Raw genomic sequence first — 22056 nt, 5'->3', positions numbered from 1 at the left:
CCAGCTTTTTCACATCTTACAGGTCAACTACTTGCGAAACTACAGACTTAACTTTTATGTGTATGTGTCTAGCTCTGATTTTCAACTTAACCAGAAAGTATTTACCTGAGAACATTTCATAGAGCAGACAGCCCAGAGACCAGAGGTCACTGGTGACGGAGAAGTCGGTACCCTTCACAATTTCTGGAGCTGTGTAAGTAAGAGATCCTAAAAACAAAGGATAAAGAACAGCTTCGTCAGTCATTTGTACTGTTCCCAACACTCATCCACCTAAGAGAGACCAGTGAGGAGAGAGACCAGGTGAGGGGGCCAGGATGCCCAGGCCCCCTGCCCAACACTCAGTAGGCGCTCCAGTAATAGTTGTTGAGTGTTCATGTCTGTCTGTCCTCCCTGACTAGAAATTTAAGTTCAGTAAAGTCCCCACTGTCTCAGGTCAACACCAACGTTAGAGGACTCTTCGTGCCTGAGCACCACTTCCAGAGAGCCACCCTCAAGCCCACCACGACACCCAGCCAGCAGCAGATGTCAAGAGGGAAGGAGTTTATTTCAAGTGCCTTGATCATCAACATACTTAGACTGAGATTTCCAAGCCCCCCACAAGGGCGTCCTCCATTCTTGGTCAAAGAGATGAAGTATCCTCATCACGGAGACTATTCCTAGATTAACCTCAGAAGTAACTGAGCATATCTGCTAGAAACTGACTCATTTCTCTACAACACAGTCCCCTTCCCCTTACGAAAGGGGAATGTATCAAATATACATTTCTGAAATATACCACCCTCCTTGTTTTCTGTAATAAAAGCAGAGTCTGCAATATTCCTTTTTATAAAATGCCATACTATGGAATGGTATTTGGGGATTTAAAAAGCCCTCTTCTTGGGCATGAAATCTTACTGCGAGACCGGCCCTGAAACTTAAATTTCCTTCACTCCTATTTTTGATGCCTATAGTTAACCGGCTGCTCCCATCCCTTTCCCTCATTGTTCTCATCCGGGGCCCCAGGACCACCAAGCCCAGGAATGATGCCCTCCCTCACATTGCCCTTTGCTTCACAGTGAGACTGCACGGGCTTCCGTGCTCCTGAAGTCTCAAGTACCTGCCCAGGGAAGTTGAGGGAAAAACACCTTCACCACTTCTATGAAAAGTTCTGGTCTAAGAAATAACACTTCACACTTTTCAAGTACAGCGGTCTAACGGCCCAGGCCCCTTCCCACCATCAAAACCACCTCCCCCAGGGATGCACTCATAAAACTCCTCATTCACTGAAGAACATCAGCTACTCCACAATGTTAAGTATCTACGGAGCCACGAGTGTGTGCCAGACACTGTTGTGCCTGCTGGGGATACAGATACAACAGGGAGAGACAACCCTCGGCCATGTTTCCATGAGTCATCAATGACACGTAAAGCTAAGGATGAGACACAGGCTTTTTCAGAAGGTTCCCTGGACCCTACAGTGGCATCAGAGCCACACGACAAACTTAAGACCATGGACAAAGCCATCCCCAGACCCGGACTTCTCCTGGTCATTATTATTTTCAATACATGTGTGACTGGCAAAACCAAAGGTGGACAGTATCTCCTTAACACATGATTGGGGGAGGAGGGTGTGGCTCAGTGGTAGAGTGCATGCCTGGCATGTATGAGGTCCTGTGTTCAATCCCCAGTACCTCTGGTAAATAAATAAATAAGTATATAAATAAACCTAATCTCTCACCTCCTGCAAAAAAAACAAAAACAGAAACAGAAAAACATAATTACGTGGGACTCGGGCTGCCCACAACTAGAACTCTGACTTTGATGCTTCTGCACCTACCTTTGACTCTACTTTTCATGTTTTTCTTCAGTACGTTTTCCCCGCTATCACCTCCTCCTTCTTCTGCTGCCACCAAGGCAAAGAACTCTTCCAAATTTTCACCTTCCACTTTGGCCAAGCAAAAATTACTGAACTTCAATGTGCCGGGCCCTTCCAAAAGGATCTATAAAGTTTAAAAAACAAATGTGTTCAGAAACAAGTTCAAGTCAATTGGCACTTCCATCAGTATCTCTTAGAATCTCACTACAGAACTTGGAGTATTGACTTTCTCACTTCATCACAACTCAGAAAATGAAATGCTTACAATTATTTAGAAAAAAGCCAAAGAAAAATAAATCTGACATTTGAATAATAGAATCAAATATTAAATTGTCCCTTCTCAGATGTATATGATAAATGCATCATATAACCACAGAGGGAAACCAGAGACTTTGGGGAAAGGTTTAAAAAAAATATATGGAACAACCTTTATTCACCAATCCTCAGTGACAGTTCAAACAGGATTTGGAAACCCACCTCCAAGGGGTTGTTTATTCAAAGGAGGAAGTATGATTTAGGGTTAAGAAAGACTAGGATTTTGAAGTTCAAGATCTAGATTTGAGCCCCAGGTTCACCACTTACTGGTCCCCTGACCTGCAGAATTTACTTAACTGATGCAAATATCAATCTCCTCACCTATAAAATAGGAAAAATGATACTTAACTCTTCGGATTGATGTAAAGATTGAGGTTATACTTGATGCCAAGGGCATTTAACAGTGACTGCATGTGTTACTGTTCAAGTCGGCTAATGTAATTTGTGATTAGAAGTTACCTGTTTCTTGATTGTTGAAATCATGCCAGGAACCAGTGTTGTATTACTTTTATCTTTTCCTCTCTGCAGTGTGTGAGGGTGCTTTTCGGTCTTTAAAAGCATTTAAAGTTTACCCTCAACTTCTGGCCACCAATACTAAGGATGCCTGTTAGTCCACAATAGTGACTTTTAAACTTGAGCACCTGGAGGCCCTGTGGAGAAAAACATCTAGTCCCTACTCCCAGAGTTTCTGAATCAACAGGTCTAGAGCGGGGCCCAAGATCCTGCATTTCTAACAAGTCCCAGGTAAAACTGATGCTGCCAGTCCAGGGAACACACATTGAGAAGCAGCAGCAGGGGGCAGGGAAAAAAATTAAGTTGGTAAATATTTTAGACTTTGCAAGCCATAAGGTCTCTGTCCTGACTACTCAAGTTTGCCACCACCGACAATACTTAGATGAAAGGGTGTGGCTGTGTCCCAGTAAAACTTCGTTTTCAGAAACAGGCATTCTGCCCGAACTCTGCCAACCCCAGTTCTAGAATAAAGGTTACATTACAAATCAGCCTGAAGCTCCTCGGCTACCAGTAGCGGACACAAGACCTCATTAAAGAACTCCCACACAAGGGCTGGCATATTCCAGACTCTGAGCCAAATCCTGCTACTGCCTACGTTCATACAAGCAGCAGCTAAGAGTGGCTTTGACATTTCTCAATGGTTGAAAAAAATTAAAGATAAATACTTCTTGATGTGTGAAAATTACATGAAATTGGCATTTCAGTGTCCAAAAATAAAGTTTTATTGAAACAAAGCCGCAACCATTCATTTACAGACTGTTTATAGCTGCTTTCAGGGCCATAACACAGTTAAGTGGTTATAGACTTAAGTATATGAATATTTCAAAGAATGTCTATTCACTACATAGTTTTTTAGAGGTTTTTAGGTTTAATTATGTTTTTATACAGATGGCCAACAGTAACGTTTAACAAGGAAACGTTCAGCTTTTCATTTCATTGTGTTCACATTAACAAAGGAAAAGTAGCAACTCAGATCAGGAACACATACAATCCCTGAGAGTATGTACTTATAAAGAGAGTAATAGATGCCACTGACTGAAAGCACACTGTCTACCAAAAAGTGTCTTACAAGTTTAATCTAAATGTAGTATGTAATCCTCACCATCTCCCTGCAATGTCTATCTCCATATCATAGGCAAGAAAACTAAGGTGCAGAGAGAAGGAAAGGGTAACTTGTCCAGGGCACACAGCTTCTAAATGAGATTCGGACACCAAGCAGGTTCTGTGACTCAACAACACTGAAGCACATTAAGTTATAATTAGTTTTATCAGAAAAGAAAATATTTGATCCATAATATTAGGCATCACACATACATAGCCAAAAATGTCATTATCAAACTAAAATAATGGCTCATAACTGTGTGCTATAATTTAAGAGCGAAGAGTCTTATTTTTTGGATCTACTGAGCTCATTGTTCACAATACACCTCAGGGGCAATAGTAATTACTCAAAGAGTCCCTGAAAGGAAGGGGAGACCTCGCATTCTAAAAGCTGCTTCAATAGGTAGCTTAGTAGGAACCTAAGTAGGAACCATACAGTACTGTATGATTCCTTTCATTTAAAAAACATTTAACTTAAAATTTCAAGATGTTCTAGATCAAAACTGTACCTAAAAATAAAAACATCTTTGAGGGAGCACTAAATTAAGACACAAATAGTCAGGAAATCAAATTAAGCCATAAATAGTCAGGAAATCAAAACTTTCATAAATTACCTTCCCAGGAGAAATGTCACAAAAGAGAATGCCAAGTTGATGGAGATGATGTAATCCAGTAATTAGGTCAATCCCAAATTCTCTCACAACATCTTCTGGAAGGTTTTCATCTTGAGCGATAACCATTTCTAAGGAACCACCTGGAAGTTGATTAAAATTACCCACTTTAAGTCACGAACATTACACAGTGCCTCTGGGAGGTTCCACACTGGGAGCTGAGCACTAAAGCATGATCAAATCAGACCCCTGAACAGTATGGCAGGGTAAACATACATGTGAATGAACAGTGATCCAAGTACCCTAACAGAAATCTGCATCCTTGCTCCAGAGTCAGCTTAGAGAGAACAACTACTTGGTCTGAAAGGTGGTCAAAAAGTAAGCTAGGGGGCTGAAGTGAGAATCACTCTGATTGCTCACTCCAGATCCCTCAGGAAATGAACAGCTACAAAAATTAGTGTTATTTACCTAAACCATGCACTTTAATCACATTACACAAAGTACAGTCATGCTTACTTCCTGTGCAAAGTTAGGTCACATTCAGCAAGTACTGCATGGCAAAAAAAAAAAAAAGATGCTCTTCCTGAAGTTAGAAAATCACCAAGTTTAATGTACACCACTGATGATATAAAAGGCCAATGGGAAACACACAGGCAATTCCACATCTATATCCTTCCAGGGTCCCAGTCACATCTCTATCATCTAAGTGCCAGAAACAAACTTTTTTTTCACCCAAGGTCAAGATTATTAATAGCAGTCAAGTTCAAAGAAAGTGAAGTCGTAGCCGGCATCTGCAAGTTCTTTCAGAATTACTGTGATGAAGGTAGGAGGTAGTTTGAGTTTTGTTCATTTTGTTTTGGTGGGTGAGGCACCATTCCACACATAGGTATAAATTAGAGATAGGCTATTATACTGGTCAGTGGTCAGAAATAACTAGTCAAAGCAATAAGAAATACAGGTTAAGTCCCCTGCTCACCTCAGCAGTGTGCATATCTTACGAAAGTAATTAAACCACTGTCTGCTCCTACTGATTCAGAAAAGTAAAATGAAAGTAAGTTATTATTCCAAATAACCTCTTTCATGATTCAGTTTTATAAATTGAGTGCCCATAGGTAGAAGACTCAGAGCTAGAAATAATTACAATATATCCTAGTATTCTTTATTATTACTCAGTGTATGAACAGAAGTACGCTGGACCTGGTCCTTGTTACACTTTCTTCCTGAAGACACAAAAACTAAAAGCCCAGATAGTATCTATGTATTTGGTCACCTTTCTCCCTGTACATAGTCCTGGAAAGTTGTAACAAGCAGGAGCTATAACATGTTATCTCTAGTATTGGGAGGTGGTGGAACGTGCTGGTTCTTTATTAAAAGCAAGTATCCTTTTCATAAAAATAAAAAGATGAGCACTTTATGGACTAATTAGCTATAGCTAGTTGATCTAAAATATTTTGTTACTAAATATGAAAGCTTGTTTGATAAATTAATCATCACTAAAAAATATTTCTAAATTATATGTAGGTGATTTAGTAACATTTTATACCACATTAAAGTTAATCCCAAGACAAACAAGTTCATGCTGTATAGCATAGGGAACTATATTCGGTATCTTGTAATAACTTATGGTGAAAAAGTGTATGAAAACGAATATACATTCATGTATGACTGAAGCACGGTGCTGTACACCAGAAATTGATGAACACTGTAAACTGACTATACTTCAATAAAAAATATACATACACAAATAAACACTGAACTTAAAAAGTTAACCCCAAATTGAATTTTATGTCTTCCTCTTACCAAACATCTCTGCTCTTTTCCCATCCCTAATATCGATCAAACAATAGATGTTCAAGTTAACACAGGTCAGTAGTATCAACACTGCTTATATTTGTAACAGAAGAAAAACAGAAAATAACAAAACCTCCATCATATGTTTTTTCAGAACTACTTAAGGTGGCTACCACTGTAGCACTTCTTACACACTCTTACCTGTGCAGAGCTCCACGACTAGCCAGAGATGATTGCTGGTTTCATACCATTCGTGAAAAGTTACAATATTCTTGTGTTTAATTTCATGGGTGAGACGGACCTATAAAAACACAGCATTCACACTAAAACAAAAAGTTCTTAAAACCCTTCCATCTACTGAGAAAGCCCTAAATGCACATCTGGGAAATAGATAAGGAAACAGTGGAAATTATTCGGTGGAATTCTATACAGACACTAAGAATGATAGTTATAAAGGCTGGTGACACAGAAAAATGCTAACTTAATGCACAACCTTTAAAAAAGAAAGAAAACCTTGTGCAATAGTTTTGTGTCTTTGTGTAAATTAACACTGCAGAAGAAATAGTCATAGGAAGATGACCAGAAGGTATATATCAAAATAGCTGCAAAAACTGGAGTTTTAAAATTCTTTCTACTTCTCATATTCTATTTTCTATATTAAGTACACAGTACTTTAATAATCAGGAAAAAAATAATTTTAAAGGAAAAAAACCTTTTAACAGAATAACAGTTAAACAAGTTGTAAATCAACTTGTTATTAGGCCAACATTATAGTAATTATTTAATTTTATAACATGGAAAAATGACGATGTTACAATGTTAAGGAAAAAAAATTATAATACCATGATTAGGAAATTTTAAAACTAAGAAAAAAAGACTAGAACCAAAACAGAAAAGTAAATGTCATCAAGTGATAAAATAATGTTGCTTTTTTTCTTTCCAGCCATTTTTCTGTATTGTCCAAATTTTCTGTAACAATGTATTACTTCTATCATAATATTTAAAAGCACTCTCAAAGGATTCTATGTTTAAAAAAATATTCCTAGTGAATCCTAACATCAATTCACCTAGATTATTAAAAGAGGATTCATTACCATGAACATTCTGATCTTAAAATGTACATTTCCAGTTAGATTATAATACGTGTGCTCCAAAAACAAGAGTGAATTCAAAACTCAGTAATGATAAAGATGCAATAGCCTGTCCGTTAAAAAAATGCTAAGTTGCTTTCTCCCTTTAAAATCCCATTAAATACAGGAACTAAAACCACAAAAATGTGCGTATTAGCAAACCATCAAGACTCATATTGCTGACAACTACCCAAGTGCTCTGGATCCTTGCTTTCTGATTTTCTTTAAAGAACAATAACAACAACAAAATTCACATACAAATTCTAATGTCACTCAACACAGGGTAATGGGTCCTTGATTTGTAGAAATACAGAGCTCCCTCTTTTGGAAATGCAATCTGGCACACTCTAGAAACAACTAGGTGGGCTTGTACTGTGGCAAAAAATAAAGGAAAATGAATTTACAAAACTTAAAAGACAGAAAAGGAGAAAACCAAAAATCTGAGTGGCCAAGAGAATCTGAGGAGCACCTTGTAATAATTCCCAATATAATGCCAATGGAAAATGAGAACACTTGGTGAACGTTAAAATGGATGCCTGCCGATTCAAGCATGGGAAGAGGGAGGTCCTAGTGGAAAAATTAAGGAAGTATGGAAATTCCATCAGAATTCAGGCCACATTCAGGCCACAGCACATCCCTCCAAACCTCCCCAACACTCAATATACACCAAGTACTTAGGCTTCCAGACACTGGGCTGCCAATCTCACCCTCCACCCTCACCTCAACCACCCATCTGCAGCCTTCACCGTCCAACATGGGAGCCACTTGCCATACAAGGCAACTGTGCTCTTGGACAGCAGCTGGTCTGAACTGAGATGAGCTCCAAATATGAGATACACACCAAGATGCTCAACACAATATCAAAAGAAGAAAGAGTATCTCAGTAACTTAATATTGATTGCATGTTAAAACAATACATTGTCTATATTGGATTAAGCAACAGATATTAAAAAAATTAATTTCACCTTTTTATTTTTCCCTTGCTAAATGTAAGGACTATGAACTTGCAAATCAGATTTGTAGCCCTGTCATATTTCTACTGGAGAGCATTGCTAGATTTTTTACTAGTAAATGTATCCTCCAAAATCTCTTCCACACAACCTAGTCCATGACCACCACTCACTCACTTTCCAGCTTACTCACCCAAATACTCCAATTCTGGTTCAGTTCAACCCTCCACACACTCTGCATATACCCAAGTCACTGAAACAGACACAAACTATGCTGACTGAGCTACCCTGAATATATGATCCCCAATCTCAAATGGCACCAGCCAGTCTGTCCTCCAAGTGATTATGCACACCTTTTCTTTCCTCTTTTCTAAAACACTGCCTTCCTGTTCCTCCATCTCCTAACTGTTGACTTAGCTTCTCACCTCAGAGAAAACATTCTCAGAAGAGAAATTCCTTGTGTTCCCAGCTGAATCTACTAACTAGACAGGTATATGCATCTTGTCCCATATACCTGTCTCCCCTCAATGGTCCACACTTCTTTCAAAAGCTAACACTTCCTCATAGCCATGAGAATGACCATTTTCAAAAAAACAAAAACAAAGACAGAAAATAACAAGCACTGACAAGGATGTGAAGAAATTAGATCCCCTGCGCATTGCTGGTGAGAATGTAAAATAGTGGAAAACAGAATGTCAGTTCCTCAAAAAATTAAACATAGAACTACCATAGGATCCAGGAATTCCACTTCTGGATATATACCCAAAGGACTGAAGGCAGGGTCTCCAAGAAATATCTGTGCACCCATGTTCACAGCAGCATTATTCACAATAGCCAAAAGGCAGAAGTAACCCAATGGTCCACAGAGGTGAACAGGTAAGCAAAATGTGGTGTATACATACAATGGAATAGTATTCCTTTCTTAAAAAGGAAAGAAATTCTGACACATGCTACAAACATGGATGAAATTTGAGGATACCATACTAAGTGAAGTAAGTCCCCAAAAGACAAATTCTGCATGATTTCACTTACAGGAGGTAACTTGAGAGACAGAAAGCACAACAGTGATTGCCAGAGGCCAGGGAAAGGTAAGTGCAGAATTATTTAAGGTATACAGAGTTTCAGTTTTGTAAGATGAAAAGCATTTTGGACAATTCAATAACCAAAGTCCTGGTACTTACCCAAAAGAGTTGAAAACTTAGGTCCACACAAAAACCTGCACATAGATGTTTATAGTAGCTTTATTCATAATTGAAGCAATCAAGATGCTCTTCAATAAGTGAATGAATAAACAAACCAGTATATAAACACAATGGATTAGTGTTCAGTAGTAAAAAGAAGGGCTACCAAGCCACAAGTAGACACAGAGGAAACTTAAATTCACATTGTTAGGTGAGAGAAGCTGATCTGAAAAGGCTACATACTGTCTAATTCCAACCATATGACACTGTGAAAAGACCAAACTATAGAGACAATAAAAAGATCAGAGGTTGCCAGGGTTTGGAGGGTGGAAGAGGAATGGGAGAGGTGAATAGGTGGAGCACAGAGGATTTCAGGGCAGTGAAATTCTTCTGTATGCTAGCATAATGATATGTGTCATTACACATTCGTCCAAAGCCATGTAATATACAACCCCAAGAATGACCCTAATGGAAACCATGGACTTTGAGTGATTATGACATGTCACTGTACGTTCATCAAATGTAACATATGTACCACTCTGGCAGGGATGCTGATAATGCAGGGAGGCTGTGCAAAGTGGGGCAAAGGGTTTATGGGAACTCTCTATACCTTCCTTTTAATTTTGCTGTGAATCTAAAACTTTTTTTTTTAAATCTCTTAAAAAATGTTCTCGAGATGATGATGGCTGTACAGCACTATGCATGTATTTAATACCATCAAACTGTACACTTAAAATGGTTAACATGAGAAATTTTATTTTAACACAATTTAAAAAAAAAAAAGGGTTCGGAAAAAAAGTGAGGTTTGGTCCAAGGAGTCTGGGCTGTAAAGTGTTACAGTGATTTCAAACCTAAGTCACTCTCACCCAATGTCCTTCCTTTCGAAAGCTTCATAATCATGTACTAAATTTTAAACAATCTAATATAAACTATACTTTCCCTGACACTTACAAAAACAAAAAACAAAGTAAAAAAAAAGTAAGTTACTAATTACTTGAGTATGTTTATTAGTCATTATTCAGGACTGGTGGCACTAGACAGACAGAAGGCTGCCCATTCCAGATTGAAAATGTGGCATTTCTTACAGTGAGTCCAATGGCTTCTGATTATGTATTTTACCTGAATATTTATCTGTCTTTCCCCAAAGGGAGGGATATATAGTTGACTTACCCAGTTGGTTATTTCAGGCCTTTTGCACTTATCAGTACAAAGAATAGCTACAAAATTGATTGTTCCTTTCCGTCGCCCTTTATAGACGACAGTCTTGCTTCCTTTGCCAATCTCCTCGTACAGAATGAAGTTTTCCATCTCTGGGCTGACTTCTCACATTCGATAAAATGACAGCCCAATAGCATCTTTAGCTCCTAAAAAGTAAACAAAAATGACACTTATAAATGCAAGCCAGTTGTATGATTAATTAGCCTAGGATATTTCATATGTAAATAAATCTAATAGTTTTATAAATTCAATGTTGAGTAGTTGTTTCTTTTTGTAAAATGAAAAAACTAAGAAAAAAAAAATAATTCACAAACCAATATTCAACTTCCTAGCAACAAGATCTTAACAAAAATAATGAAAATGACAGCTACTTCCAACACATCAAACGAAATCTGGAACCAATGAGATTTCAGCCAACGTATTTCGGTACTTTTCTTACTTTCTCTGATACAATGGAAGGCACGTTGTGTCATTAACTGTATAATGAGTGGGGAAACATATGCCCCACCTAAACCTTGAATTTTGAGAAATGACAATGTATGTGAAAACACTATAAACAAATATGGAATGACAGAATCTCTATGGATTAGACAGAAAAACTAAGAGTCAATCCAAGTATTATTCGATGTTAGTGGTCAGCCAATTACTGGTCCCTGGGCCAAATCCAGCCTGCTGCCTGTTTTGTAAATAAAATTTAATTGGAACATAGCCCCCACCCATTGATTTGTACACTGTCTAAGGCTCCTTTCAGGCTAAAACAGCAGAGGTGAGTAGAAGTGATAGAGACCCTACAGGCTGCACATCCTCTAAAATATTCTATCTGGCACTTCACAGAAATAGTCTGCTAACTCCTGTTTTAAATCAAGAATTTTTTTTTAAACCATCCACTTCATTCTTGAGGATATCAACAGTTAAAAGATTTCTTTTTCTTGGCCAACAAAATCCCCTAATTTTCATGAGGGAATAGTGATTTGATGTAGTCTTTTATCAGTCTAGATTTTTATTGAAAATTGAAATAAAATAATGGATTCAATATATTAAACAAATTTACAACAATATAAAGTATTTACTCAACTAAAAATACCTTTTAAACTGGCATCCCTTTGGGAGGATTATGCATGCAAACCTATAGAAAACTCCCCAGAAATTACCCAGGCGGTAAGATACCCTCTTTAAAAATAGCTTGTAGTTTGATGCAACCATTATGCAAAACAGTATGGAAATTCCTCAAAAAACTGAAAATAGACTTACCATATGATCTAGCAATCCCACTCCTGGGCATATATCCAGACAGAACCTTAATTCAAAAAGATACATGCACCCCAAGGTTCACAGCAGCACTATTTACAATAGCCAAGACATGGAAACAACCTAAATGTCCATCAATAGATGACTGGATAAAGAAGCTATGGTATAGTTATACAATAGAATACTACTCAGCCATAAAAAAAGAATAAAATAACGCCATTTGCAGCAACATAGATGGACTTGGAGAATGTCATTCTAAGTGAAGTAAGCCAGAAAGAGAAAGAAAAATACCATATGATACCAGTTATACGTGGAATCAGAAAAAAAAAAAAAAAGACAAACTTATTTACAAAACAGAAACAGACTCACAGACATAGAAAACAAACTTATGGTTACCAGGGCAGGGGAAATGGGAAGGGATAAATTTGGAGTTTGAGATTTGCAGATACTAATATACATAAAATAGATAAACAACAAGTTTATACTGTGTAGGCACAGGGAACTATACTCAATATCTTCTAGTAACTTGTAGTAAAAAAGTACATGAAAACAAATATATGTATATTCATGTATGAAGTATTGTGCTGTACACCAGAAACTGATACAACATTGTAAACTAACTATACTTCAATAAAAATATATTTTTAAAAAGCCCACCCCTCAAAAAATAGCTTATGTTTCTGTATAATACCCAGTAAGTCAGAACCTATAGTAAACTATCTATGAAACAGAGAATGTAAAAAAAGTAGTCAATTAACAGATAAGAGTTTTCTTTGGCAGTAGATGCAAATGTTCTAAAATTAAACTGTGCTGATAGTGTACAACTTTGTGACTATACAAAAAATCACTGAGTTGTACATTTTTAAAGGGTGAACTTTATGGTATGTGAATTTTAACTCAGTATTTTTATTGATATAATTAACATGTAACAATGTATATAACTTTAAGGTTGATTTATTTATGTATTAGAATATGATTACCGTCAGTTAATATTCTATCACGTCACATAATCATTTCTTTTTTGACAAAAACAGGCAGAGGAGGCAGATGTGGCGAGGAGGCAGTAGTTTACTAACCCCTATCTTGGTATGGGGAACCATTAATCTAAGAATCACACTAATTCTACGATTCCATCTTCCAGTGAAATTAAGACTTACCAGAAAATAGGAAAAATTCTACTATAAAAACTTACAGGCTAGTAATTACATTTAGTCATTTGGATTATAAATCTGTTATCTGATATCTAGATCAAATCAGAAGAAGTCAAACCAATGACAATGAATTTTTTAAATTCTAAGTAGCAAAAATGTGGGAGAATTTTGAATTTAAATCAAACCCAAAAAAGGCATATAGTAAAACTGTTCATTAAAGGAAACAGATACTTAGATCCTTTTACATTCCTCCCTAAAGCCCACTCATTAAAAAGAACTGTAAAAAATAAACAGAAACAAAGGAAGACAACATCTACTTGTTAAGGCTTTTAGCCTTAAAAGGACATAAGGTCACGAAAGAAAAATTGCAGTTTGCCCAAATCCAGGCTTGATATTTAGGGCATCTGATATCTGAACAAAGGCTACACCTAGATGCAGACTTCATGGCATCCTAAGCTTCCCAAAACTAAGCACCAACGATGAGGTTTTCTCAGGCTAGTTGCTTACTGCAGAAATTGGATTCCAAATTTCTCTCTTATGGTCAAATCTCTATATGCTTTCATCAACAATAACAACCCCAACCCAATTTTATGGGAAGAACTGGAAGACACAGCCTTCAAGGTCTTATAGCAGAATTTGATAAACCCACCTGCCCTTGGGCATCCCAATGATTTTCTTTTTTCTTTTTGTATATGAAAAGGAAGAGAATGTCTTTGAGGTACTTTACCCAAAACCCATGGGGACCACCAATGACCCATAGGGTATTATCCAATGGATATCAGGATATTTTAGTCACAATCTGTATGTTCTCACATTGGACTGAAGCCTTCCATTATAGGCAGGCTACTACCTTTTCTGTGGCTAAAGTCCTTTCAGAAAAGACCATCCTCACCTGGGGAACTCCTCTCAAACTTCACAGTAATCCAGGAGCCCACTTTACCAGCTAAGTGGTTCCACAAGGACGTGCTCTTCGGCCAAACACTGTGCTTCCCACCCTCAATCCTCTGGTTCAGTCAAACATTAATGGCATTATTAAGGCTCAATTGGCAACATGTGTAAAGGCCCTCCAAACGCCCTGGCCAAAAGCACTGTCATTGGTCCTTCTCAATCTTAGATCCACCCTTTTTGGAATGCAGCAGCTCTTTCCCTTTGAGACAGTCAGAGGAAACCCAATGCACCTGGCTCCTGCTTATAATCCACAACTAATAAAATGAGAGAGGCTCCAATATTGAAAGACCTAATTGCTTCCATTAAAAATAACCGTGTATTAGTAGAGCAATCTTTTCACAGTGTGCCATCAGGAGACAAAGACTGTAAGCATCACACCTTGCAACCTGGAGATTCCATTTATTGGAAAAGCCACTTCCAGAAGAACTCTCTTCACCTCACTGGAAAAGCCCTATCAAGTAGTACTAACCAACACCTGTGCCACCAAACTCCGAGGACAACTCTTGGATTCACAAGACACACCTAAAGAAAGCACCCAACCCTGATTGCCAGCACCTCCTCTGGTGACCTGAAAGTAAAGATTTCCCAGAATTGAAGCTAATGATATCTGATAAGATAGCTTTCCCAAGGCATCTGGACCAGGCCTGCTGGAAGTCTGTCAAGGTTAGGCTGCACCCCACGGGCCTGCAAGCCTTGTAGCTGCCCAGCCTCAAGGCTGAAGAAAAAGCCTGGAGTAACAGACATCAGTGGCTTATTAGACAGAGAATCTTATACGTCTGAAGTCAGGCCCTGGAGCGATACCCCACTGTGTGCAGCAGACGGTGGGTAGAACATGGCCACGGTCTTCCTAATTGCGGGAGGAGTCAGCTACCATTTATACAGGGGAATTGATATCACCTGGGCTCATCAGTTACCAGGGACTAATTAAGCCCTGTTAATTTAGAGGATTGGATAGTCATGTGAGTGAAGCAGGGTTGGTCAAGCAGGGGATATACAGAAAACAAGAGAACCGCCATCTTTAATGGCTTAACCATATATAGTCTCCAAACCTATGACGACGGCCTAAGACTTCAGATGATTTCCAATGTCTATGATCTTGATAACACATAGATTTTATATGAGAAGTGTCTGAGAGTTCTCCCTCCAACCCCTCATTACTTGCGACCTTAATAGGTTTCCCATCTGCACACTTTCCCTCCAGTGTGAAACCTACAACCAGAAACACTGTGGGACAAAAAGCCGCGGAAACTAGAAAACTTGATCAGCAATGTTTTCATAGAAATGTAGCAAGTTCATACACAGAAACCTCAGTTAAATAGAGTTGGGAAACCAGAAGCAGGGAGCTCTCAAGCCTTGCAAAGATAGCAGAGACCAGGGGGAAAGAGACCGACTCTTAATCCTGGCAAGGACTCAACCAAAGCCATGGCCTGTTTACTAGTCTTTCCACCTCCCACAGGAGCAGCATCACCAACACCGTGGGAACTTGATAGAAATGCAACTTACCCCCCTCCCCCACCACCACCACCTACAGAATCACAAACTCTGGAACCCGGGACCGGAACTCCGTGTTTTAACTCGCCCTGGGAATGCGCGCTACCTTTGAAAACCTCAGGCCGAGTCAACCTTTCCCGAGGGCACAAAAGGCGGCAGACACTATGCTAAGCACTCAACAGGTGCTCCCGCTCGCAGCACTTTACGGACAGAACCAACTACAGGCTTTGAGCTTGGTCTGACCTCCAAGGTACAGGCTCCGAGTCGCTACGTCAACACCGCCTCCTCCCCACTCCAAGTAGCTCGTAGCCAGCGAACTGGCGGCTTTTATTGCCTCCCCACATCCACAGACATCAGTCAGCGAGGCCGACTTAGAAGCCGAGAAGCTAAACCCGAGTTTTACTAGGTAAAATTCCGAATATGGGGCCTCTATAAAGCGCGTCTTCCGAACCCAAGTCCTAGAAGAGAAGCTCCGAGTACCCTGAACCAAAAGTTGTGTAGGGTTTAACGCAAGCACCAAGCGAGCCCAGAAAGGGGGCGCGGGGGGTCACAGCGACCACAGAAGGAAGGAGGTGGGCAGCTCCCTACAGGCCTGTAGTCTCTCTAGCAAACGCTGAGAAAGGCAGGAACTCAGACTCCTGGCCCCCAAAACCGCCAGCGCCGCTCACCTGCACGCTCTGTGGGGAGAAGCCGCCGGCCCACTGGACGACTGTAGAGAGTGAGCGCGTCTTCTCCCCTCCGCCTCTTAGGACCAGTCCACTGGTCAAAGGCCAGGGGCGAAGCAATGGAGCAAGGCGGGAAGCACAGGAACAACGTGAGGCCGTGAGGGTCCAGCACCCCTCCGCGCTTGGATTGTCCTTGCCCGTCTCCAGAGCAGCACGCAGAACGCCGGAAAAAGCGTAGGGCGCTGATTGGCTGAGCGGTTTCGGTTCCCATTGGCTGGAGCCCGGAAGTGGGAGGCCGTGATGGAGCGTTCGTCCCACCTCACAGGGAGTGAGGACTAGGGGTTTGCGGGGTTAGAGGCTGCTTGCCTGGGCAGTAGTTGGGTAGTTGGTGACAATGGAGTCCTGGTCCCTCGTCATTTCTTTCCGCCCTCACTGTCCTCCTACGTTTCCTTCCATCCTTTTTCTGACGCCCTCTGGAGCTCAGGTGGACGTGGCGACGTAGTCTGGGTAATGAATGGCTCCTCGGGTTCCTCACCCTTTAGAAGAGAAAAGACTATGGATTATCTTCTTTCTGGTACGTGAAAAAACAGACCAGATTCTTTAATCTCAGGTTGGTTGCTTACGACTTCCAAAGCTGCATACCTTCTGATTTCAATCACCAGACGCGTTAGCACCAGCTCCCCTCTTTCTTCCGCTCGAGTTAGCTCAGTTGCTCTCAACTTTACCGCAGAATCACCTGGCGCGCTTGTTAAAACAAGCCCCACTCACCCACAGAACTTCTCATTCTGTGGATCTGGGTTAAGCCCCAAATTTATCGTTTCTGTCAAGTTATCAGGTAGTGTGGATGTTGCCGATAAAGGATTACGCTTTGCAAACCTGTAGGTGGAGGTATGCCTCCCTCTGAGCTCAGGTTAATCACATCTCCTGTTCTTTGACTTCCAAACTTTCTTGCCTTCTCAGGAGTCTTACATTAGCCATTATTGTCGGTTTTGTGTATTTAACAGATTTGATGTGCGAAAAAAATTCCTGATAGATCACTTCCTAATTAATCAAGACATAAAATAAAGTATCAAGTAGCTTTTTCCAAGTTTTGATAGCCTAAGCTTTAATGTTAGAAAAAATATCAAATCCTGATGCTTTCATAGCCTAAGTTCTTTGGATGTCTCCAGGGAATATATGAACCTGCCAAGACACTTAAAATGTTGTATACATGTGCATTTTTCTGGTTGGAGAGCCATTAGTTTGATCAGATTCTCAAAGGTACCAATGACCCAGAAAAGTTTAAGAACTCCTGCCATAAGCAAATTTAAGACAGTATCACAAACACAAGCTAGAGAGTACATGGACCCAGCTCAGTGACCACCATTGGACCAAAGGTTGGCCCTCAACAGGCATTAGTTCAATTTCAAAAAATAAAGAACAGCTGAGTGCTGTTTAGGTTCTTGAACAGCGCAGAGCTGAAACACTGTGTTTTGTTTCAGTTTTTTTTTTTTTTATTATTTTAGAAGGGATTTACATTACAGAAAAGTTTCAAAAATAGTACAGAGTCCCTATATATCCCACACCCACTTTATATTAGTAGTATCTTACTAATGTTAAGGTACACATAAATTAATAATACAAATGATGATAAACATGTCAAAGCATAAAGAAAAGTATAGTACCTGTTTATAATCAATAAACCAATGTATTGACACAATAATAAAGCTAATTCATTGTGATGGTGATTGGAAAAATTATACCAATTTGTTAAACACACTGCAGCTATAAAAGGTTGAACTATTCTAAAACTTACCTGACTTGGCATATACTTTGGATAAAGTGTATTGTATAAACTTCTACTGCCTTGCTTCTTCATCTGGAACCCATTTGGACAAGAGGAGACACAGCTGACATTAATGAGTCAGTATACGTGAGGAACTAAGAATAGTAACTGGCCCATATTTAGTGCTATATATTAGCTAACTGGAGAGAGCTATTGTACTGAAATTCTAACTCTCAGTTTACCAAGAGTATCCTAAGAAAGAAATTCTGAAGGATAATGTTGTCATTCATTTTGTCTCCTTAACCTCTTAAGCAATGACTTACAAAATACAGTGAAACACCGTGTTTTGAATTGCTTCAATTCCTGGGCACTTTCAGAGTGACCTTTGCCTTCACCTCAATTTTAGGTTTTCCTTCTCATTGTAGTCGATAAGAATGCATCTGATGTGAAGGATACCAAACACTGAGTTACACAAGCAACCTCTTCCTCTCAGAAATACCTTATGCCTCCTCTTCCTCATGTCTTGATTATCATGAAGAATCTCTTCATTCAGTCGTGTAGAAAGTTCCTTTGGTCAAAATACTGTATTAGATGCTGCAGAGGAGAAAAGATCATTTGCTGCTTATTTTTCCTCATTCAAAGAAGCATACAAAATAATTAATTATACATGTAAAGTTTAAAAAAATTTGAGGGGGAAGGGAAAACGAATTAAGAAAATTTATTTGGACCCTGGAGAGAAGTTAGAACAAAAAAAATTACCTATTTTGAAGGTTTTGAAGGACTATACATGCATTTTATTTTTTCTTTAATCCAAGAGATATTTAAGAGTTAGAGTTTTGTTTGTTTTTAATTAACAACTGGATAGGTTTTGCTGTTGTTGCTGTTGGCCTGTGTGTTATTTGGTTTGGGGGATTTATTGAAATTTCCTTTGTGAACTAATAAATGGTTAATATTTGTAAGTGTTCCCCAGGAGTTTGGAAGGAAGATACGTATTTTCTTTGTTGCGTTCACAGTTTCATAGGCATATTTTAAAGCTTATTAACTGACATGTTCAAATCTTTCAAATCCTCATGTTGGCTTTGTCCTGCTTGCTCTACCAGTTCCTGAAAACCATTTTTGGAAGTTGTTCATTATGGTTGTGGATTTGCCAATTCTTTACTGTTGAGTTTAGCTCAAGGACAGTGAGCTTAGAAAAATAACAACAAAATGATCCTCATGGAAAGAGAAGGAAAGCATTCATAAAGCTGAAAACAGAAATGAATGGAAAAAAAAGAAATGAATGAAACAGAAGTGAGGGGTAAGAATCCAGTAATCAGGCACATAGACGGAGAGGACAGGAGAGGTTTCCATGATACTTTCTGGGATGTCATTTTCGCAAAGAACTAGATATAGAGGCTGGCTGTGGTGTCATGGGTCTTCAGCTGTCCCTAAGATGATGTGCTCCCCTCTCAGGTGACCAGCCCAGGGAACGGATCAACCTGGAGACGGAAACTGGAGTCCGGGGGCCTCACTACTGATGGGCTCCATTGCTCTGGAAGGCCTGGGAGGGAGCATGGTCATTCTTCCCTCAGTAACTGACTAATAAACAGCCAGACACCACCTCCCTCTTGGATGGGGGATTTTCAACCTTGTAATATTAACCCATAGATCTGAAAATGTCTGGCTTCCTAGGATTTCTTTTTCCTTTAATAACAAAATTAATCACTCTAACATCCATTGCACTCCAATTGTGGCAACTCCAAGATGGACTGGATTTCCAGTGAAAACATACTTCTTGGTCACTGCTTGCAAGAAATTTCTTAATGGTTGGTCCCTTCTCAACATCTTGTCTCCGGTACATCCTATTCCCCTGGTCCTGCTTCCCCTCGTGTACCTGACAGTGCTTTCTTCTCCTTCCTCCCCCAGTGTCCGTGTTCCTGCATGAAACAGATTTTGTTGAAGGTGTGGTAATAAGGAGGTTACAGCACAGAAAGGAAACAACCTAAAAGTGAGTGTTCGATGTGATGGTGGTAAGGGTGTTAGAAAGCAGACACTTTCACATTGCTGCTGGGAGAGCAGTTTGGCAATATCTATCAAAATAATAAACGCACAACCCCACTGACCCAGAAATTCTTATTCTAAAAATTTATCCAATAGATATGTTCTCTTATATATTTTTTTATTGAACTATAGTCAGTTTACAATGTGTCAGTTTCTGGCATACAGCATAATGCTTCAGTCATACATGTACATACATATATTCGTTTTCATATTCTTTTTCACCATAAGTTACTACAAGATATTGAATAGATTTCCCTGTGCTGTACAGTATGAACTTGTTGTTTATTGGATTTTGTGAGAATCCTCCCGTATTTTGAAGTGAGAGACATTCTTCCAGAGTTCAGTACGTGTTCTGTGCAGTTTAGTGGGTTTGTAGATGTAATTCTTGGTGTATTTGTGGAGAGGGCGAGTTGTAAATCTCTCTACTCTGCCATCTTGGCACCTCCTCAATAGATATATTCTTACATATGAACAAAAGTATTCGTTGCAGCCTTGTTTGTAATTTTTTAAAACTGGTAATAACTTAAATGTCCATCAACATGAGACTGATTAAATTAGAACTGAATTTGCTCTTCATATATTGATATGAAAGTGTCTCCAAGACTAGTGATTAGGGGAAAAAGCAAGGTGTGTAACACTGAGTACAGTAGACTACCATACGTGGAGAGAGAAAAAGGGGGCAAGAATATGTCAGTATTTGCTCATATATGAAAAGAATAGATCCAGCATCCCTTGACAAGAAACTAGTAATTACTGACTCTGTGGAGGGGTAGTGGGTGGATGGGTGCAGGACCCATACCTTTAGCGGGGAAGGTATACTCAGTGGTAGAGTACATCCTTAACATACACAAGGTCCTGGATTCAATCCCCAGTACCTCCAATAAAAAATAAATCAAAACCTAATTACCTCCCCCACCAAAACAAAATTAAATTAAATATTAAAAATTTTTAAAGAGACACATTTTGAACAGGTCAAATTTGGAACCACATAACTGTACTACCTATTCTATCTGTATATATTTAAATTATTATATATGTATCTATTTTGTATGTACACTTATATATATATATTTACATACTTATATATGTACATATATACAATTTAAATGGACAAAATGGAGCCGGGCACATCTACATCCTGCAAGTCCTCCCACAAGCAATCATGTACCACCCTCCTCCCTAGGACTCTGGCTGTAGCTCTATTTTCATTTCTTACCTCTTCTGCCCAGTCCAGGATTTTATCCCCTTTCTTGTCCTCAGGGAAAAGCTGTAAGTCTTAGCATATTGTCTGGTGGAGCATCTGAATTCTCCATCCATTAATCACCTCCTTCTAGAGGGAACTGACCCAAGCTAATCTTTCATCATCAGCAAAGTCATTGAGGAGTCTGCCTAAACAAATGTCACCCACACTTGACATTTACCTTTAGCAGGGCAACGAATTCTCAGATTATTTGAATTTAAATTTTTCTCTTATAAATCTCAGGCCAAATTGTCAGGTCAGCATCCTCCCTAACAGTCTTGGATGGGAGAGGGGAGAAACACGCTCCCCTTCTCCAGAGTAAACACCAGTTTCTTTTCCTATTTCCTGGTACATAGATAACACTGAAATGAACATTCTTATACATCCATCTTGGCAGGGATCTCTGATTTTTCGCCTGAGGATGAATTCATATGTGGTACGGTGGTGTCAAAGGTTTAATATTTACTTCGTGATTTAAAAACATATTAGTTTTAGAGGGAGAGTCTGTCTGGTTCACTGGCAGTGTGTGTGCTTAGCATGCACAAGGTCCTGGGTTCAATCCCTAGTATCTACTGTATAAATCAATCACTCACTCACTCACTCAATCAATCAATCCCCCCCAAGTTTTTTTTTTTCATTTAAAAAAATTATTTTTAAGCTTAGAAATGCATTCACCACATGGGGATTAGATTTCACTTATTTTTTAACTTGTTTCAGTTTTTAGATCAGATTACTTAGTCCATCTGTAATTTATTATGGTGATTATGGGAAATTAGGCTATAACTTGATTACTCCTCAGAATAATTAACCAAGTATCCCAGCACTGACATTCTCCCTTCCCTC

The 22056-nt window shown here is 39.2% G+C and overlaps 1 protein-coding gene across 1 annotated transcript in view; it reads right to left on the bottom strand.

Moving 5' to 3' along the window:
* The window catches only part of ULK4 (unc-51 like kinase 4), a 442995-nt gene extending 426615 nt beyond the window's left edge, over positions 1 to 16380 (bottom strand). Inside the window, 6 exon segments of the mRNA XM_032459157.1 lie at positions 106 to 207; positions 1817 to 1979; positions 4399 to 4538; positions 6388 to 6487; positions 10618 to 10811; positions 16172 to 16380. Coding sequence (XP_032315048.1) covers positions 106 to 207; positions 1817 to 1979; positions 4399 to 4538; positions 6388 to 6487; positions 10618 to 10755 — 643 coding nt within the window. The 5' untranslated portion in view covers positions 10756 to 10811; positions 16172 to 16380.
* Between the last annotated feature and the right edge of the window lie 5676 nt (positions 16381 to 22056).

The sequence above is a fragment of the Camelus ferus genome, chromosome 17 (assembly GCF_009834535.1).
Source record: "Camelus ferus isolate YT-003-E chromosome 17, BCGSAC_Cfer_1.0, whole genome shotgun sequence".
Lineage (NCBI taxonomy): Eukaryota > Metazoa > Chordata > Mammalia > Artiodactyla > Camelidae > Camelus > Camelus ferus.
The sequence above is the reverse complement of the archived record's forward strand: the minus strand, read 5'-3'. Positions and strand labels throughout refer to the sequence as shown.